Source organism: Podarcis pityusensis (genome assembly GCF_964106645.2).
Source record: "Podarcis pityusensis genome assembly, chromosome: Z".
Classification (NCBI taxonomy): domain Eukaryota; kingdom Metazoa; phylum Chordata; class Lepidosauria; order Squamata; family Lacertidae; genus Podarcis; species Podarcis pityusensis.
In genome coordinates, this window is record NC_138044.1 from 27983100 (window position 1) to 28004266 (window position 21167).

Below are 21167 nucleotides of genomic sequence, written 5' to 3' on the forward strand. Positions count from 1 at the left end.
TGGCAGACCCGGGTCATCCAGCCTGAGCTTCCATCATGAACCACTGGCAGCAAGACGGGCAGCAACAGCAGCTGATCTGTTCTATGCTTATGATAATATTTTATCCCCTTGCTAATTATGTTGTTTTAAATGTGCATTTTACATCTGACTTCCTTTAGTACTACCTTCTTTCAAATTGTCTGTATTAGTTTCCTGTTAATTACGTTGCTTTGAATGTATACTTGTCAAAGCTGAGTTCAGATGCAGGTCAGCGCACAAGATGCAGAGTCTGTCATTGTAGTTAATTCTTTATTCAAGAAAATGGCATACAATTGGCAGGTCTTGCCCCGTAGAGCAGTTGCCAGGACTGACGGTCCCCTTCTTCTACCTCCACTACAGCTTCTTCCCTGCCAGATGTATCCCAAGATTGCAGTAGGAGAGGCAAACTCCTGGCATTCTTCTGCAGCTCTTGCCGACCCCTCCCCCCCCCCTTCAGCCTCAGAGTCTGAACTGCTCCCGGTCATCGGCTCTTCCTGCTCGCTCAACTCTGTTGCCCCTTCAGCATTCAACCCTTCCTCCCAGGCCTCTCGCTCTGACCTCCCCTAGGTATCCCTCCACCAGTCCCCTGGATCTGAGCCTTCCTTCTCTGGGGGTTCCCCAGAGAGCCTTCCTTCTTTGGGGGTTCCCCAGCCTCCCACCACTCCTCTTCATCCAGCCAGTCAATACTTGACATTTTTTATTAAAAGACTTTCCATAAGTAACAAAAGTACATTCAGGGTCTCTGTTTCCAAATCGTAAAATCCTTCATACAGGTCAATTACAGCCAGTTGAGACTTTTTTTTGTTATAGGTGGGGGGGGGGGGGAGGAAACAGAAAGAGAAAAATCGGAGGGGTGGTGGAAGGGGGGTAAGTGAGGAAGACATGAAACTTTCGTTCTTTACTTGACACTATATGAGAGAAGCTTTTATTTGTCAGCATGAATCTGGCTTGTTTTATTTGATGTTTTGATGCAGGTTGTAAATCGCCTTGAGATTTTCTTTCTAGCAAACATAAATTGGTATAGAATTGAAATGATGATAATAAAAAAAATTAAAAAAACAACAACACGCGACGGAAGAGAACCTCAGCGCTATGTTTATAATCCTTCCCCCCACGCAAATAACTGTGGAAGTCCTGTTTTTTTCATTCATATATATATATATATATATATAATTAAATTTTCTGTTTTACAATTTAATTTTAATTTTACTCATTTAAACATCCTTAAAATATCAGTGACTTCTCCCCTTCTCTTTCCACGGTTCATTTTAAATATCATAAATCCCTGCATATTTTACAAAAACTAAACCATTCCGTATCCCATGGAGAGGCAAAGAAGTCCTGATTCTTTCTACCCTTTTCCTATCTCTGTGGTTAGCGCCGCGCCGTCGGCCTCTTAAACCCCGCCCTCCCGTGATGTCACACCCGATGATCTCACGACGCCACCCTCGGTCTCTTCCAGACGGCCTGCATCTCTTCTTTCCCCCCTCCTCCCCCTCCCTGCAGCTCAGGATGAGCTCATCCCTCTCTCGTCCCTCGGAGGGGGGGGGCGGGCGGCCGCGGAGCGGAAGTGACGCCATCAGGTGTCGCTCCGCTGTTGCCGTGTCTTCTTTCTGGTCGGCGCAGCCCGGTTCTTCCCCTGCCCTTACCTCGCTCCTTCTCCCTGGCACCTGGCTCCTGTCCCGGCCTTCCATCCTTTCACCCATCCCTCCCGCTCTTCTTCCTCCTTCTCCCCCAGTCCCAGCCCTGCTCCGCTTGCCATGACGGCGCCCGGAGGAGCCGGCGGCGAGTTCGGCAACCCGCTGCGCAAGTTCAAGTTGGTTTTCCTGGGCGAGCAGAGCGGTGAGCGCGGGGCCCCGGGGGTTTAGGGCGGGCAGGTGGTGAGGAGAGTATCTCTGAGGGATGACCCTATGGCGATGACCCTCGGGCAGAATTTCCCTCCCCTCCTCGACATGCCGAACCCTCAAGTGCGGAGCAACATGCAGGTGCCGCCGCCGCTGTTTTGCTGTCCATGGTGCTTCGCGGAGTTACATAAGCAAAAACATATGAGGTCCCACTCAGCATTTTAGATAAGAAGATCTCATGCCCACAAACGGGCTTTGGGTGGGCAGTAGTTGGTGAGGCTATTTGTATGTGCCTAATGTGGTTTGTCAGAAACCCTGTCAGGAAGCCATAAGCAATCCCCACCCGCCGTCTTTCTGCTGTCCCCACTCCCCATATACTGCTTTGACATTCCAGAGTTTGGGTAAGAGGAGGAAACAAAAGTTTGTGACTGTATGATTCTGATACATCCTGATATTTTATATGGTGCCTTGTCGAATTGTAGGAGTAAAAGCTGCCAGGATCCCTCCTCAAGTAAATAGCTACGTAAGATGACAAATGCATGCATGCTCCTTAAAATGCAGAACCTTTGGGTGGGAGAAATGAAGATGGCTAAGGCATCATTAGTGTAATTGAACAACTACATCTCCATCAGTGTACATAGTGTCTCTAGAGTTGCATAAACAGATGGGGGCAAGTGATACTTTGTTATTATAAATGCCCCTTGCTGTGATTCCTTCATTCATCCAAGACTTTGGAGAGGTATTGGAAGAATGAGAGAAGTGTGGCACCACAAACCTGAAATGATACCTACCATCACCACCCAGGTTGCCCAGATGAAAGTATTATAAGATGCTCTGTGTGTGTGTGTGAGAGAGAGAGAGAGAGAGAGAGGGGGGGAGAGGGAGAGAAAGAGATTGTACTCAAGCTCCCACTGCTCATTTCCATGGGATCCTAGGAATTTTGATTGGGAAGCTTTAAAATGTGTTGATCATATGGAATAGGAGTAAGTCTCATTGAGCATGATGCTACTGAATTAATGTGCATAGAAAAAGCAAAAGAAACTCAAAATGAGGTAGTTTCTAGGACTTGCCAATACTCCTCCACACCTTATATCTTTTTACCATATATTTTTGAAGCTAAGATTGCTACCAATATTTTAGTCTGCTTGGTAGAAGACTTTATAATTCCCAATCCTTTTTAATGTTAAGAGCATCATTCTTGAGGATAATCTTTTTAAAATTATTATCATTGAAGTGACATATCACAGCTGAATTTGTCAGCATATCTATGGTAACATTTATTGTGTGAAATGGCTTTTGCCGTTCAGTTGTACAGTGTCTTGTTGGCACTTGGACATACTAATGGCTGATGGAGTTGAGCTTACCAAATGGTGAACTCATCACTTTCTACCTTCTCAACTGATCCAGTGAATTGATCCATTCTGTCCCAGAGGACAGCTTCTAGGACACTTACGTGTGAATAATAAAGTCAAGTTCAAAGCACTTTTTCTAAGAGCATGGCTGGAAGTGTTTCACATAAATTTCTCTCCAGTGCTCTGAATTACAATGTTGGCTAATGCCCAACATCCTATGTATTGAAGCGTGATATGGAAGTTAACAAAGCCATCAATGGTGAAATAAATATAGAACCTCCTAGAAACCCCCCATCTTAATGGTTTGTCTTGATGTGCCAAAATTATTTATGTCTGTGCCAGTTCTGTCCACTGATGGAATTTGTAATTATTCTGAAACACTGAATATATAGTCAGCGACATTTGTGGCTGTAATCATGTATATGTTGTAGTAAGGTGAAGAAAAATGAAAATTATAGGAATATGTTGCTTTTATCACAACAAGCATAGTTGTGTTGGCATTAGTTAAAATTGGTTCAGCTATTTTAAAGTCTTTATAAGGTTTGTTGGAAGAAATGGCGTTTAAGCCCTACTATGTAGATTTGAGGTTGGTTTGCAGATCTCGTAATATGTGCTTGTGTGTGTATGTCACCAGCCTTCTGTTCCATGCTAAGACTTGGAAATATGGACCCACACCTTTGCAGTATCACAGAATAATCTCGGTTTTCAATGGTTTAGGATTGGGGTTGACATTAATGTTCTAGAACTCTTATTTATTTATTTGCAAAATTTCTATCCCATCAAAAGGGCTCTCAAAACTTATTTTTATAAGCTGCTGGAATATGACCTCTGTACTCAGCCTCACAGTCTTTTAAAAAATGACATACAAGGAATAAGATATTGGAGAGAGGAAGGAAAAACAAGACCAAGCATAGTTCTTAGTTACAAGCTATGACAGTGACAGTTTGGACTGTTTTGCCCTTGACGAAGATCACCATATCGGGAGGCACTCTTCTCATTCTCATCCATTCTCGAGCAGATCCAGAAGGAGAGCAGGTGACATCCAGCCCAGGAGGACAAGGCCACACATTTCATCCCTCAGACAGATCATACTTATTTGATTCACATTGTGACGGATCACTATGCTTATTGTTTGCTTTCTGTATATATGTCCCATAGCGCCCAGTACACAAAGGGGCTGCTTGTGTAAATAAAATAATATGTCTGCACAACAACTTCTAAAAGCAGCAGACCCAAAAATTTCATGCTACTTTATGTAGGTTAGCTGGATTTCTAAAAGGAAGGAATAGTATAATGTGCCATGATATTCTGGAGATCTTGTCTCTGTGTGTGGGCAGGTGTTTTGAGTGCCGCTCCTACACTTCATATGTAAAGAGCCATTTCTCTTCTCCCCTCTCCTATAGTTGGAAAAACATCCCTGATCACCAGATTTATGTATGACAGTTTTGACAACACGTACCAGGTAAGTGGGAGTATAGTCAAGCTTCCTGCATAAGAACATTTAAAATGCACTGTTTTCATGGAGAGGTTTAGAAACTAGTGAAATTCTAGAGGTCTGGAATCTGGATATTGGTTGGACACATCTATATGCTGCCAGTAGATAAAAGAAATTGTTATTGAATAGGCTGAAGGAACATTTACAGTTTTAAAAATGAAAACAACATAAGGCAACCAAATATTATAAATATTATATACACCTAAAAGCAGATTTAAGCCAAATAAAAACATATTGAACAGCCTAGGACCATTGTAAATAACTTTCTCTTGCTGCCAGAAGTGCAGTCTTGCAACAGCTATTACTGATGTATGTCTACACACCTTGTAAAAAGAAGCTTACCATTAAGTTTTATCCAGAGACAAAGTTGAACTTGCTGAAAAAAGTTTTCTTCAGAAATTCATATAATTTACAAAATGAGCATATAACAACACTAGTCCTGTGTCAGTTGCATTGGTTGCTTCTCTTTCTTTCCAGGCTCAGTTTAAAGTGATGGTTTTGGCTTTTGGAACCTTAAAAGGTCTAAGACCAGGTTATTTGAATGTCTGCCTGCACCCTCACGAGCCTGCATTGCCCTGAGATTGGCCTTGGAGACCCTGCTCTCAAACCCAACACTATTAACATCAGATTGTTACCAGCCATAGGTCTTTTTAGTACTGGCCCAACATCTTTGGAACTCCCTGGAACAATGTAATGCTCTATCATTTCAGGTTTCCGATATGCATCTCGTTGGCCATCTAGTATGCTGTGCCAGATGGGCTACTGGCACAATCCAGCAGGCTATTATGTTATTATGACTTTAAAGCAGATTTGTTCCACTCAGCTTTTTATTGATGGTTTTATGCTGCCTTTGACTTTAATGAGTTGCTGCTATAGTTAACGGTTGAAACCTAATTGTGTCCATCCAGAAGCTGAATGGACTTCAGCATGCGAAAGTCCTTTCTGTCTTCCCCCTGTAGCCCCTCTGGCTGGCATCCAGATTTAGAGGGATTCAAGGAGCTACTGGGTGGTGGAGAAGAAGGGTAAATCAGCTTGTGCAATATTGGATATCGCCACATAGATCTTGCGCCTCAGCCGAATTGAAGCATACAGATGCAATCCCAAAGCAAGTCTTAATTCATTTTCCATAAGGCACCATGATGTTCAGAGACTACTATCTCAGCGAGATAAATGTATTTCATAACCTGTAATCAGGGTGATATATTAAATAATTGGGCCTCTCAACCCACTTAAAAAGCTTTGTGCACTATGGAAATTATTCTCTACAGCAATAACCCCCTTGTGCTTCAACCTCCAAAATTATTTAATTTATCTGAGTTTCCCCCTCCCAGATGAACAGGATCACAAGAGAAGAGTCCAAGAGGACCAAAACTTGTTAGATTACCTTTTCTTTTATTAAGCAACTCCAGAATTCATTTTGCACAGGAATCATTCATCCAATGTGTTCAGTATTGAGGTTACCACAGATCTGTCTTTGTATATGATTCAAGAACTTGATTTTTTGTGGACTTCCAGCAACTCTTAACTAGATGTCTGTTGTAGTTCAAAGTTACTGAGAGTTTTCTTATTTTTCCAGGCAACTATTGGAATTGATTTCCTCTCAAAGACTATGTATTTAGAAGATCGCACGGTGAGTGGGGTCGTCTGTGTGCATAACCTGGAAAAAGTATGTGATCTCTGTCCTGGCTTGTGTTGTATTTGACAGCTTTCACCTTCTAAGAGTGGCCCTAAATCCCCTGGCAGCCCCTTCCAATCATGGTCTCTGGCAAAAGAGGGTAAGCCAGCTGTGGCTCTTTATTTGTGACAAACTGTACCATGCAGGAGGAAAAGCGATTTCCCCAGAGTCACGACTTTTTGTGTCTTATTGAATATGGGAGTCTTTAGTAGGCTCAGCTTGCATTCCTCCATAACCTGCAAGCATTTCTCTCCCTGAATCACAAGGTTAGAATTGTGATTTTTTAAAAAGGGGGGAATGAAAGAGGAGGCCCTTTGAAATCCACATCACTGGGTAGATTGTGTACAAAATTGCAAAGGCGGATTAGTTTTGACGGAGAAAATGTGGTGCTTTTGCCTTTCAGTCCCATGGAACCAACTTTTATTGTGGCTATGGAATTTTAATCATTGGCTGCAACATCCTTGGTTCTGATACAGGAGGGAGGCCAGTCTGGCAGCTAGGGGCTCTTTTGGCAAAATTATTTCTCCCACAATTTAAAAATGTGCAAAATGCCTTATAGTCATTATCTTATACTTGCAACAGTCCTGTAGGGGAAATTTAGGCTTTGAGAGAGTAGCAGCCTAATGGGTACAAAACCCAGATGAGGATTTGAACCTGAATTTCTTACGGCCTAACTGAAATAAGGGTAGCATGTTGGCTCTACTTTATGACAGCAAACTGTTGAATTATCTGGCATGTCAGCCTGAACTGGCTATGCCTCTAGTGCTACCTTGCTTCTGTCTCCTGGAGTTAAAGTAAGAATTTTCTTAGGTCATTTTCAGAGTGATAGTGTTTATATGTTGGTGCAGGGGTTTCCAAACTGGTCTGTGGACTGCTAGTGGTCTACAAGCTTCATTCGAGTGGTCTGTGGCAAGTCTCTGGATTTGTGGTTGGAGATGCAAGTCAGCACATCCATCATATTAAATATTCATAATTTTTCTAAAATTCTATTGCTTCTTTTATATTTCATATTGTATTTTATTGTATTGCAATTTGGATAAGAAAAAAAGAATAAATAACAATACAGTTAGAAATTATACGGCATCTTGCTCAGCAATTGCTACAACAGGCAGAATAACAATTCAGTGGTCTGCCAAGACCCATGACAATTTCAAATGGTGAGAAAATAAAGTTTGGGAACCATTGTGTTAGGGTATGGCTGTAAGCAGAAACTTAACCTTTGGTTCAAGATAATTCTTTGTCTCAGACAATCCTGTCCAGCCAAACTGTGCTGTTGCTGACAATTCCTTTAACGTTTATTACTACGCTACTTAGAAATGATGGGCAGCATTGACTCCACCCTCTGGTTCCTGTGACAGCACATTTGGGTAAAATACCCTTTAACCTCTTTCTTCCCAGTGTGGACAGCAACTGTGGTTTTGGCATGACTCCTCCCTGTTATTATTTAACTCACTTGATGCACAGACAAAGTACACCTATGGAGTAGTTGAAGAGCACACTGAAAACTCTGTTGAAGCCTCTTCCATGCTCTGTGTGTGTCTGTTAATGAGCCCTTGACCTGTATCTTTGTTGTGGGGCTTCATAAGGGGGTACACAATTAGGCTGAGTGTCAGAAGAAATCCCATTGGGGCAGCTTGGGCCTTTACTTCTTGTACCTGCTGTATTCTTTTGCTTCCACTGTGGGTAAAAGCTGGCTGTTTTAACACATTTAAAGGGATCTATTCAGAAGCTACAATCACAAGGTACCCTTGGGCAAGCCCTTCTTTTTATTTTGCACTGAATTTTTTTTCATTTTACCATTTCCCCGCCCCTTTTGTTGCTTGCATTTTTCCTCAAAGAGTTTGTATTCTTTTTTTAAAATTTCACATAATTTTTTTGTTTTTATTTTGTGTTCCACATTTCTGCTCTTTCTTCCCTCCCCCCCCTTCCCCCACATTTTCTGTTTTCCCAGATCAGGCTGCAGCTGTGGGACACAGCCGGTCAGGAAAGATTCCGCAGCCTCATTCCCAGCTACATCCGGGACTCTGCTGCGGCTGTCATTGTCTTTGATCTGACAAGTAGGTATTGTGGCTTAGGCTCTGCAAAGGCACTGTACACAGTGGAGAAGAGAGCTCTGGTTCTGTCCTTCTCAGTAAGGTAGCAGACAGGACTAAAACCACCCCAAAGCCTGCAAAGGATCATCTGATAGAATCCATTGTTACTAGCAAAGGCCCACCACTTTTTTTGTTTAACTGTTTCTGGAAGGATTTTTTTATGTTTCTTAGTATGTAAATTATAATTGGGCAAATATTTATATTCAGCTGATATAGCTTTTGTAGCCCTGCAAAATATAATACCGAAAATGAAAATTCCTGTTACAAATAACAATAAAGCTATACCGGTTTTAATAAAACAGATTAAGTGCCTATCCCCTTAGAAAGGCAATAAATAAATAAATTTTAAAATCCCAAAATTAGCACCTGGCAATTTATTATGTTTCCACTATCTAGCAATTATTATTGTTTTTATTATTTACCCACCCTTCACCAACAACTTTCAGGACAGGTTACTACAGTCAGCATTAAAAACAGCTACCAGAAATCACAGCCACAGGGAAATGGTGTGTCCCAAAAATACCTATCTCATGTGTCAGAGGCCAGGGCAAGGAGGTGCGTCGTTAGTGGATGATGAAAGTTGTATATTGAAGGTGCCAGATGCACTTCTGAGGGGAGGGAATTCCACGTCCTAGGACCTGCCACAGAGAATGCCCTCTCCCACACCACCACCACCACCACCTCAGACTTCTGAGGTCAATGGAACTGATCTTAACACCTTAGAGGGCCTATAGGGAAGGAGACAGTCTGTTAGATATTTGGGGTCTTAAGTTTTTTAGGGTTTTAAACGCTAATGTGGACACCTTGCACTCAGAAATGAATGGGTGACCAATGCATCTGTTTTTAAAATTGATTATGTGAGTTCTAAAGGCAACCCCAGCCTGTAATCTAGCTTCTACATTTTGGACCAGCTGAAGTTTCTGAGGCATCTTTAAGGGCTGCCCTATGTAGAGTGCATTGCAATAACCCAGCCTGGAAGCTGTTGGAGCATGGAGTACTGTAGCTGTCATCTCTATCTATAGTTTACTTGAGCCTCTTAAGGGGCAATGTTAGGCCCAGTTTTGCTATATACTATAGCCCAGTCTTCCCTAACCCGATGTCCTTCTGGTGATTTTGGTTTCATTTCCCATCAGCCCAAGCCAGCATGGAATTGACACGGGATGTTGGGAATTCTAGTTCAGCAACATCTGGAGGGCCAGAGGTTCCCCATACATGTTCTGTGCCCTTGGCCAGCAGTGTATTCCATCAAGTCATGTGTTGCATAAAGGAGTATGTACTTCTGTTTGCCACAGTTTGTATGAAAGCAACTAATCCATACCTTTTGATGGCCCAGCTTAGGAAGTTTATTAATCAATTATTTATTTCATAAAATTTATACACTGCTTAATTATTTGTTTGATTCAAAGCATTTTACAAAAAGACTTGGAGAATTGTTTGTGGTCCTTTAATCCTCTGCCACTGACAATTCCCTCCTGGAGTTTTTGAGCCATTTTCCTGCATTTTCTTATAGGTTTTTTATTTTATTTTAGCATCTGTGTGCTCCATTCATCAGAAAACAATTGTATTCAGACAGTACAGTTAAAACTACAACCATGATAAAGCAATAAGACACAGAAATGTAAGATGGCTGGTAAAAGCTTTACATTAGAAACGATGGCTTCACCTTAAATAGCCACAGAACTAGTGCATATGCGGTGAGCATGTGTACTAAAGAGGACCTGAGTTTGAAGAGAGTCAATATCAGTGAAAATCATTTGGAAAAAAGCCTTGAGATTTAGGAGGCCAAGTGTAGAAGCAGGAATACCTTCTTAGCCCCTACCCCCAAAGGGGTAGTGGAAAGGATTTTGCAATGCAGTACATTTCAACACTCTTCCATGACCAACTGCACATGTGCATGGAGATGATTGTGCCCAGCCAGTTTCCCAGTGGGCCTGGAAACCTGTCACTGAAGGGGAAGTTGACTCCACATCAGCACTCCGTGTGCAGTCTGTCAAAATGGGTGTGGGGCAGGAGAGAATACATAACATTTCTGCACTTTCAGCTCAACCACAGCTCTGTGACAGCATACAGAGCTGCAGTTTCTGTGTGTTCCAGGTTCCCTGTGGTGTCTTGTTTGCTTTGCATTGATGTGGACAGTGACGGAAAAGGCAAAAAGATGGCTATCCTTGGGAATAACTGCTAATGGGCTGAGTTGGTTGGGAAAACGAACTTTCACTTTATGAAAGCTTTTTCTTTAAAAAAAAAAGGGGGGGGGGACAATATTCGTATAGACCTCCAAAAGGAAGATTTTGAAGGTATCTCCATTGGAAGAGAATGCAATAATAAAAGGTGTCTCCCTATTTTCTTTCACCTGAAATCATGTTCACTTAAAGACATGTTGGCTTCCTTGAAAATGCCACACCTTTTCACCAAGTGCTCCTTGGGACTGTTAGGGTGGGAGGCCAACAGTAGATGGGAGACGGGTGAGGATTGACTTGAGACCACACTGAGACTAGTGGGACAGTGCCCCATTCACCACAGCAGACCAAACTCTATTTCACACCTGTAGGGAGATTCTTGGTTTGCGCCCATGTTCTCTGCGTTGTGTGAGGGCTCACTAAACATCTTCCTGTGCAGTGGGTTAGCAGCAGCTGTGACCATATGTGTCAGGGGCACATAGTGGCTTCCTGACTCAGTGGCCCTGCTGATTGCTGACACTTTCCCTCTCTTCAATACAACTGCATTGAGATATATGTGAAGGAAGGAGGAGAGCTATGGGTGGAGACTCCCTGTGCCACAGACTTTGTCCCTCAGCCTAGGGCAGTGGGCAAAGGAGCCCCCCGTCAGTAGTTCATCTGCACCCTTTCTCTCCCGCTCCTCCTTGCTCTTGCTTTGTCTGTCCTTGTATTGCTACGACCACCTTAGTCTGGTGTAAACATTGCAATGATTTGCTTCATGGAGTTAGTGTACATGTTTAGGAACTTGCTTTGTTTGATGCTTGTATATTTATTCAGTAAAATGCTTCAGTTAGTATGGGGAAAGTGGGATTATTTAAATAAATATATAAAATCAAGTGGCTCCTCTTGTCTCTGGTACAGTGACAACCTATCCTTGAATCAGTTCCATGCAATCCATCAGAACTGTCAATGTGGGTACAGTACCATAAACTCCATTTGTAGACTCACGTGGGTGCTTTTTTCATTCCTTGGTCTTCATTGTAGACACAGTTACATCTCTAACCAGTCACGAACAATGTTGAGGATGGTGGTGGAAGGGGTAATCTTAGTCATGATATCTCTTTGGATGCAATCCAAAGCTGAAATTTATTCTCTTTGCCCCAATAGCTAGTTCCAGTTTCTGCTTTACATAGCTCCCAAGAGGAAGGGCTGGTATGTTATGTGTTGTTGTTATTGTTTTAAATAATGATTTTGTTAATTAAATGTGTATCCTGACTTTCCTCCATGAACCTTTAAAACACGCTGCCTGTCCTGAAGGCATCTCCCATCTCCATTGGGCTCCTCGGGGAATTGTGCTATGCTGATAGTTGTGAGATTCTTGGTATGACTGGCAATGCTTCCATTTAATTTAGCTCTGTTGCTATTTGCCTCCCTTAGGAAGTGTCTTCCTTTCCTTGCTGGTGTTGTAAGGAACCAGATGACTGCACTGTGCAGTTTGCACCTTACCCCATGCACACGCTGAAAATAAGGGTTTTGGCTTCACACTTAATGGAAAGCTGAACCCAGAAGTGAGAATGTCAGTTTCTCCAAATGTAGCTATGCTATAGTTCTCAGCAGAACTACAGATCTTGCAGAACTTGCCCAGATGTGTTGGGTTTCATAGAGCAAGATATATAGGAAGTCTCACTCGCATACCCTGTTCACTAGTATTTAGAGGTTATAAGAGTCTACTGAACTGGAAGAAATGAGTCCACTTTGTGCCTCTGGTATTGCTGGCTGTCTTGGTTGTTAGAATCATTTGATGAGTATTTGTCCTATTTGCAGAAGCAGGAGTTAGGTTTTGGGTAGTCTGCTGTGTTTTTCTTCCATCTTAAGCACTGCATTTTCTACTGGGTTGTCTGTGCATTTGGAGATCTATTGCAATTCTATAAAATTCATTTTCTAACTGCCTTTTCTCTAAAGGACAATTTCTTCCTCTTCTGTCTTTTGTCCCTCTGTCCCCTCCCTGGGCTGGTACCAGCAGGTCCGACTTCAGCTTTGGGACACAGCAGGCCAGGAGCGGTTCCGTAGCCTCATTCCCAGCTACATCCGTGACTCAACTATTGCAGTGGTAGTCTATGACATTACAAGTGAGTGAGAGATTGGTTTCACAGTGTATGGAAGCAGTCCTCTCAGAGAGGGGTCAGAGCACAGAACCCCCGAGTCATGGCTGCCCAAAGATAAAGCAACTGGGCTCGTTGTATGTCATGCTGGTCCATGGGGTATGCAAGTACCTTACTTTTGCAGAAGAGCCTTTAAAGCTTTTGTGCTTTTTAAAGTTTTTAATTAAGCCTTCCCCCCACACCCACAGATCTGAATTCCTTCCAGCAAACCTCCAAATGGATTGATGATGTGCGAACAGAAAGAGGAAGTGATGTCATCATTATGCTGGTGGGGAATAAAACTGACCTTGCAGACAAGAGGTAATTTGGGGAGTTGGGAGTCAGGTTTTTGTATATGCTTGAAAGCTTCCTAGCTGGCTTTTGAGAGGAACAAGCAAAGGAAAATCTCTCCTTTTTTTGGTGAAGAAACGGGATTAAATGCATCCAAAAAAAGCATGTAAGGCTGGTAGAATTGTGGCTTTAATTGAGATGGCACCAACATCTTGCTTCTTTAGATATTTTAAATTGTAACCATTCTCTGGAAGCAACACATCTTCCTTGAGAGAGATTTGTTTTGAGGCTTCTTATCATTGACTAATAAATACAGTGGCATTCTGCTAGGCCTTTAGAAGCTGCTTTGCCAACCCCACGCCTCTGTGACTTCTTTATGAAAAATTTGGGTGCCGCCTTGACCAGCTAGGGACCTAGTACACATAGGACAAAAAAACTTGTAACTTCCTCTGGAGCAAAAATCTGAATGGCTTTAGCACAACCTGGAAATAAGGCAGCAGGTAAAATTACAGTTCTACCTTTGATCATTGATCTAAGTGGGGGTAGTTCTTGAAAACAAAGGCACAGTTACATGGCAGAAATAATTTGTAACATACCACTAAATACAGTGCAACTCATAATTCAATCAGTTAACTGGGGGCTCCTTTTTGCGGGGAAGGTGTGGGATATAGATTTAATAACTGAGATAACATAGGACATCTTTCCTGCCGGTACTTCCCGTACGGTGCCTAATCAGATGTATAAATTTGAGTTTTCCAAACTCATCATTCGCAGCTTTTCAGTTGCAGATCTTGACTAGCATCAGCTGAGTTCCCAGCTATGGACAGCTAGCAAATACAGGTAACTCACAACTTACGCGCATTTAACTTGTGCACATTCAGCTTTATGTGCTTGGCAAATATATATCCATATTTATACACATATATAAAAGGGGGTGGGCAGCAGGGAGGAAAAGCTTTGGCAATCCCACCTGCCATTGCACTCACCTTGAGAGAGATTTCAGAGGTGCAGGGAGAGAGTGTTCTGACTGTACAGTACTCGATTTTGGCTTTATGTGCTGTCTCTGGAATGTAACCCCATAAGTTGAGAGTCGCCTGTATTGCAACACCTATTAGGATAGACAAAATGGTCAGGGAGCTTTTACACCTCCACCATTTCCCTAGGAATGTCTCCAGTCTAGTTTAATTTCCGCTGCTATCATCTCTGCACATTCATGCAGTATATGTTGAGCTCCATAGATTTAGGAAAGCAGTTTTTAAAGTACTGTCCATGTCCCCTTGAATTAACCATTTATAGGATCGGTGCTGCTTAGTTGCAAGCAATCATAATTCATTTGACAATTACACTTGTTCAAACAGATGTTACTACAGCCATTTTAGCATGCAAAATGCTCTATTAACACAAAGGGAAAGCAACTTATTCCTACAATAATGTGAATTATAAATAAATTATTGGGGGGGGACATTCACATCTGCGGTTTCTTTGTTCAGCTTTTTCCTACATTTGTAAGTATTTTCTGTATTAAAGGTAAAGGATAAATTGGGCAGATAAAAAGCAAGCTGCAGCCTTGTTTGCTCCCTCCTCCCACTTAGCATTCAACTTTGTTTTTAATTTCCCCATTAATGAAACACAAATGTTTTTTCCAGTGTCTAAACCACCAAGCAATGGTTAGTCCTTCCTTTCCAAACCAGAATTTGAAACCCACTTTAAACCATGATTTTCTATTTGGAAGGGAAATACAAACAATAGTTCCCCCATTTAGACATCCTTACAAATCATGGTTTATGTTACACAAGACATTGAAATTGTAGCTTTAAAGGGAGAGAAGTATAAGGCTAGTTTTGGATCCCCCACGGGCATCAAAACACCAATTCCGCTCTGTTTTGGATTGTGTGAAATGAGCCTAAGAGACTATAAAGAGACTATAATAATCAAAGAAAGTCTTAGGTGAAAATGAAGACCTCTCCATGCAACCTATGCAGACATGCAACCTGTCCTTATTGTTTTATTTTGTGGGGGCTGTGTGCTTCTTCCTTGCTGGCTTTTCTGTTGCTGGCCAATCTTTTGAAGCTTCATTTGTTTTTGTTTGTTTGTTTATTGCTACCAATTCCCTTTTTAGTTTTTGCTTCCTTTTGGATTTTTCTCCCCCTTTCCTGTGACATTTTTTTCATTTCTGTAGAAGAGGGCGTGCAAGAGGCCTAAGAACTGAGTAGGATGTATATTGAAACCAGGGATAAAGCAGGATTTTATATAAAACCAGGTATGTACAGGGTGTTAGAGATTATTAATTCCCACGCAGCAGTGGCATAGCTTTCTATGTGACATGTGACCCACCTAACCAAACTAAGCCAACTAACCATGTTTTGTGGCTTTCCTGTTTTGACTTACATTTTGTGTTTTGTAATCACATGCAGGTAGAGCAAAAATGGGTTTAGCCAGCCCACCATGCATAGCTATGGGGCTTTACTTGGTTTGGTGAGATGTAGAAATGCCTCCAAAAAGGTTTCTATTACTTTTTTCCTCTAAGGTTCTATAAATGCAACAGGCATTAAAGCTCTCTGATTCTAGCATTGCTTGTTTTCCTGCTTTTGCTTGTTGTGATTTGTGGGCACCCAGTTTCTAACTTTTCATGGTCACTCAGAAGCTTGAGTTGATGAAGGTGGCAGTTCAGAGATTCAGGAGTCCTCTTGTAGTGTTGATAAGCAGGGAGGGATCCTTGACAACTGAATCTCCCCTCAAATGCCTTACCTTTCTTTCTCTCTTGTCTGCATTATTATTTCCAGGCAAATTACTACAGAAGAAGGCGAACAGAGAGCCAAAGAACTGAGTGTGATGTTCATTGAGACCAGCGCAAAGACTGGCTATAATGTGAAACAGGTAACTTGGTGCTGTTCCCGGGAAGCAGTGCTGCCATTTTTAGCACCAAAATTCATATTGGGATTTTGGGATTTCTCTTGCTTGAGGGAATTTAGATCTCTCCCCACCAATTCTGAGTGCTTGGTGGTGATGTATTGGAATGGATTAACTTCTCCTTCCCTTTGATTCCATAGCTTCCATGATCAAAATATTTTTTAAAGGCCAGTGTGCTGCTTCCATTCTGACTTCACTGCTTTTCATACTAATTATTGCAGTAGTCACATTTCTCTATCCCTTAAGCTTGTCCCAGTGCTCCCTCTAATGCATTTTTTAGTTACCACATTTTCTTGCACCTTCTCTTTGTGTTGTCTTCCAGCTCTTCCGCCGTGTGGCTGCTGCCTTGCCTGGGATGGACAGCACTCCAGAGAAAAGCAAAGACGACAGTATCCTTGCTCAGCTTCTCAGTAGCTTCGTCCCATACTGCAGTCTTTCAGTACAAGCTTGGGGAAGCCTAAGACAGTTTCTTTTTAGGGCCGCTCTTTGCAAAGCATTGACAGGAGCTTATTTTATTGTGTGCCAGTGGTGCAGGAGTGGAGAACCTCAGCCCCAGGGGCCAAAAGTGGCTCTCTAGGGCCCCTCTCTGACCCCTAGACCACACCCATCATTGCTCCACTTTGCCCACCAAGTTTCTCCACCCCCAGCTTGAAATCTATTGCTGCCCTCTTGCTTGTCTTGCTAGAGAATGGAGGGAGGGGATGTGAGGATGTATGGAAACTAGTTACTGTACAAAGGTAAAGCAATGTTTGTTGGTCCACCCATTTTCCCCTCTGAATTGCCAGCCACTAGCATATGGCCCTCAGAAGGTGCCTGGAAGTGGTGGCAGAGGTGTGTGTGGCCCCAGGCACTTCTGGAATGTGTCCCCAACCCTTTTCCACTGAGGTGATGCAACCCTTGGTCAGAAACAAGTCCCCCTGTCCCTGCTTTATTGGCAGTGAGGAGAAGCGAATGCTTCTGGAATACAAGGGGTGGGAAGGAAAGGCAAGGGCAGATCCCCTTAACTTCCTGGATCTGCTTTGCTAGACTCAAGTGTCGCATTGTTGCGCTTTTCTCTGTGTTCTTTACCACACCTTGCTTTACATATTGGGTGTTCTTTTTTCCCCTTAACCTGCCACCTCCAGTGATTGACATCAAACTAGAGAAACCTCCTGAGCAGCCAGTAACAGAGAGCGGCTGCTCCTGCTAAAGGATCTGTTGCGTTGCAACCTCTTCCCAACTGCCCAGCCCCATCTCGCCGAAGAACATCACTTTTCATTGACTAGAGAAACTTCAACTTTTCGAGGGCTGAAACCTCAGTCTAATAAACTATCAAGCCCCCTGCCCTGTGGACGGCCCCGGCTGCTCCCTCCTACTGCATGGTGTGAACCCTCAAGTGTGTCCTGTCCCATGTTGGTTGTTGCACTTTGGGTGCCCTGGCACTCATTTTCTAGGTTTCCTGTCTCGGGCGTGTTCACCTTTCTGTGTCGTCCTATGAATGCAAAGGGGCAGAGCTTTTCTCAATTTAGGAAAGCATGGATAAATCTACAGCAAAGGACCTAGTGGGGCTGGGTCATCCCTTACTTACTTCCTGTTGCTTTTTATCCATCCCCTTTCCAGAGGTTGCTCCTTCAGTTTGCCTGCGTTGCAGCATATATATGAGGATGGGGGAAGCAACGGGTGTACTCCACTGCTGATTTCCTGTAGGTTAGCCATAGCTACCCACTTAATTCCCCATTTGATCTTTGTTCCTCCATTCCCTGAGAGGTAGTAAAGGGGAGGGGAGAAGGTAGCTCAGAATATGGCATTAGATATTTCTACTTCCAAGTTGTCATTTATCTTTACATAGTGGCTAGGTATTTTTAATTGCAGATTGGCTTACCCTTTTTTTTTCTCAGGCATGTGGTGCTCAGTTAAATATGGATAGGGAGGATTGGCAGAACCAGACTGAATATGCAGAGCCTTATGTGGGAAGTCTGGCTGCAGCAAGTGATGGACTGGGGATTTATTCTCAAGGACTAAACAAGATCTGTTTCTAGGTGAGCTGTAAACTCTGCAGTTGCTAGCTAGATTAAAACAGGGATTTGCAGACTAGGCTTGGTCCAATGCTGCTATTTCTGTAAATGTATGTGTCATTTTAAATATGCAAAGTACTTTACAGTTACCTTTTATGCTTCATGGCTCTATTGCCATTTTTTACAGATGACTATGGGCAGTACACTCTCCCATCAGGTGAGACAGTGCCTAGCTATGAGAAAGACCCTTATCTGAATTTATTTTATTTTATTTCACTGGGCCAGAGTAGCATTTAAAGCCTAAATGTAAGTGGCATAGCACTTCTCCTTGAATTGGTCCAATTTTGGTCTAATTCTGTCCCCCCCCCCACAAAAAAATCTTGCTATTGACCAGTTTTCAAACTCCACACATATTAGGGCTGTTCCATTTTTAGTTAATTCACAGTGCAATAGCCTTTAAAAAAAATTTATGCTTGGCTTGCTCTGCACAAGAGGCACCTGTGTATCATACTTTTTCAGGGGATAAAAACTTTTGAACTATAGACCTTTGAACTTATGATTTATCACAAATGCCACCCCCTTTGTTGGGTGCAAGCCACCCTAACATGCAGACCTGGGAGACTGGTCGCAGTAAATGACTTTAATTGGGTAATTGTTTCTGATGGTACTTTGGACCATTTTGTTTTGGTCTGAGGTTTTGTCCAAATAATAATCCCCAGATCATGGTACCCTCCAGATATGGGGATTGCAACGCCATTGTTCCTGGTCATTGGCTGGTGGGAGTTGAACAAAATCTGGAGGGTGCCATGCTCACTACCCTCACTACCCATGCTCGCCCTAGTCATATGCTTACTTCAATAGTTTTTCCTGCCAGGCTTGTGTACGCAAGTGATATGGGTCCTCTTTGCTGGAGTTGCTTCTGAACATAACCTGTGAACACTTCCATAAACCAAGTTTATATTCTTAGAAATGAGTGAGGGATGGTAAAGAGCAAGAGCAGCATATATTCCATCCCTATTTTGCTTTGCTCCCTCCCTCCACATTCCTAGCTTAATTGAGTTGCCAGCCCTGTTTTCAGCAGAGGCTCCTGTCCTTGTAAGCTGAGTGAAATTCAACCGGTACAGCATTATCCCTTCAGATAATGCTGCATAATGGAAAAGCTTTATCTGTTGAATTTTTAAGGTTTTTATTAAAGTGTTTTATTGCAACAGCAAAAGTACCTGTCAAGTTCTACATAAATTGCGCCCCACAAAAGGGAGAATACCATTAATTTCTACTATCACTAGGGTGGGGCAGGGGGTTGTATGTGTTTAATAATTTCTCCTAAACATGACTCCTTGGGCAGGGACACCCACATGCCCTTACGTAACAAAATAAAACCCAGGTTTTCCACAAGTATACACAAGTTTATCTCCTGTAGTTTATTTTCACTGTGCTGTGCTGCCATGATGATGGTAGTTACCTTTTCTGAGTATTCATAGTACTTAAGTCTGGTTCTCATGCTTGGCAGTCTGATGTACATGGTGGAATGCAAGTTCGCATGTGCAGCTTAACAGCCCAGGTTGCATTATACACCTAATAAAAAGTGCAGGTTCCCAGGCAGAAGATCCCAGCCACTAGGTTGCTCCTCTAGCCCTGCTGCCCACTGCACTGCTTTGAGCTAAGCCGTAATTTGGCTTAATGTTAACATCTGAAACTAGGCTTGTGGTTTATCTCTCACAGACGATCTACAGGTGGGTAAACCATTGTCTGGACAAAATAAACCAGTGGCCTGGGCTTGGATATAACACAAAGCCAAACCATGGCTTCATAGAATTGTAGGGGTGGAAGGGACCATGGGGGTCATCTAGCCTAACCTCCTGCAATACATGAATCTTTTGCCGAAAGTGGGGCTTGAACCCATGATCTTGAACCCTGAGATTAAGAGTCTCATGCTGTATTAACTGAGCTATCCCAGCAGCAAGATTAGAGAAGGAGCAAAGTGGCCATGAATCCACACATTTGCTCATTTGACTACAGCAGAGGTTGGCTTCCTGTTATATGCGAACTGGGTCACTGTCTGCATCAGTCAAATGTATATTGCCCAGTTTCTGCAATCTACCATCTCCTTTTCGACATAGAAGTATTGTGGGTATTGGGCCTCTGTATGCATCATAATGGACACATGGCTCCTTGCCCAATCTTGCATATGAAATTTAGAGCTTGATAAACATATGACATCGCCCTTTGGCCTTGAAGCTAAGGACTCAGCTTGCTAAAGTCTTGATTTATTCGTGGAAGAAAATCAGCACTTACTGCATCTTGAAAGCTTGGAATGGCTAAGTGCATTTCATTTATCTGTCAGGCTTTTTTGTGAAACTTAACAGTCCTCATCTCAATCTTATCTGTGACTGGCCACTGAAAGCAAACCTCAGAATCTGCTACTTCTATGATGCTTTGGGTTTCCCCATCATTCTCTTACACCCTTTTAGCTGAATGCAGGAACCTCTTGCACAGATTCCAACCCCCCTCCAGCAGAATAGATAAGCCCGCAACTTTGGCCCCATCAGTTCTGAAAGCAAATGGCACTGTAGAGGCCTCTACTCATCCTGTGTATATATATTCCCTGTTGCGTGGAAATTGCTGATGTCCTGTCAGTGTGATTTGTTTCTCTCTCTGCAGTTAAACTGGTGCCACTCTCCCTTTCTCACTGGCAGCCCAGTCCTGTCACTGCTGTTGTTGTGTTCTCTCAAGACACACTAGAAACCTGTGTATTTTCCAGAGAATGGGGATTTTAAAACAAAATACTTAAATGTTTTGTGGGGAGGGATGGGGTTGGTTGGGCAGGCGGGGGGGGGGACACACAAGGTGAACAGCATAGTTCATTTTCTGACTGCCTTCTCTGTGGATGTGTATAATATTTGAGTGTCTGTCTCTGGCTCTGCTGTCTTCTAGCTGTTAGCCAAGCAAGTGACTCTAAAAATATGAATACTGACTGTCAGACTACAGCTGTGTATCACACTAAATAAAGTTAATTTCACCACAGTCATGTCATTGTGATGTTGTTTAAGGAAAGACTGGGCAGCTGCTCTAACCTCTTTATCCACAAATCTTCTATATGTAGTTATGCATAGGGCTTAAGTACTCACTGGATGCTTTTATTTGGCTCTCCCCACCTCCCAAACTACTGAGGTTCACCAAAAACAACCCTTATACTTT

At 42.7% G+C, this 21167-nt stretch overlaps 1 protein-coding gene across 5 annotated transcripts; it reads left to right on the forward strand.

The window, feature by feature from the left end:
• The first annotated feature begins 1489 nt into the window (after positions 1 to 1489).
• LOC308468848 (ras-related protein Rab-6B-like) lies at positions 1490 to 20993 on the forward strand. Of its 5 annotated transcripts, none has more exons than XM_080991330.1 (9): positions 1491 to 1860; positions 4618 to 4676; positions 6286 to 6339; positions 11801 to 11845; positions 12654 to 12762; positions 12984 to 13095; positions 15849 to 15942; positions 16298 to 16364; positions 17100 to 20993. In XM_080991330.1, the coding sequence occupies exons 1-9, from the start codon at positions 1779 to 1781 to the stop codon at positions 17162 to 17164; spliced, it is 687 nt and encodes a 228-aa protein (XP_080847456.1). In that variant the 5' UTR covers positions 1491 to 1778; the 3' UTR covers positions 17165 to 20993. The 5 variants fall into 5 exon arrangements, with proteins under 5 accessions (XP_080847460.1, XP_080847456.1, XP_080847457.1 ...); XM_080991331.1 differs by having other exon boundaries at positions 1492 to 1860; positions 12657 to 12762; XM_080991334.1 differs by lacking the exons at positions 11801 to 11845; positions 12654 to 12762 and adding an exon at positions 8336 to 8441 and having other exon boundaries at positions 1490 to 1860.
• The last annotated feature ends 174 nt before the right edge of the window (positions 20994 to 21167 follow it).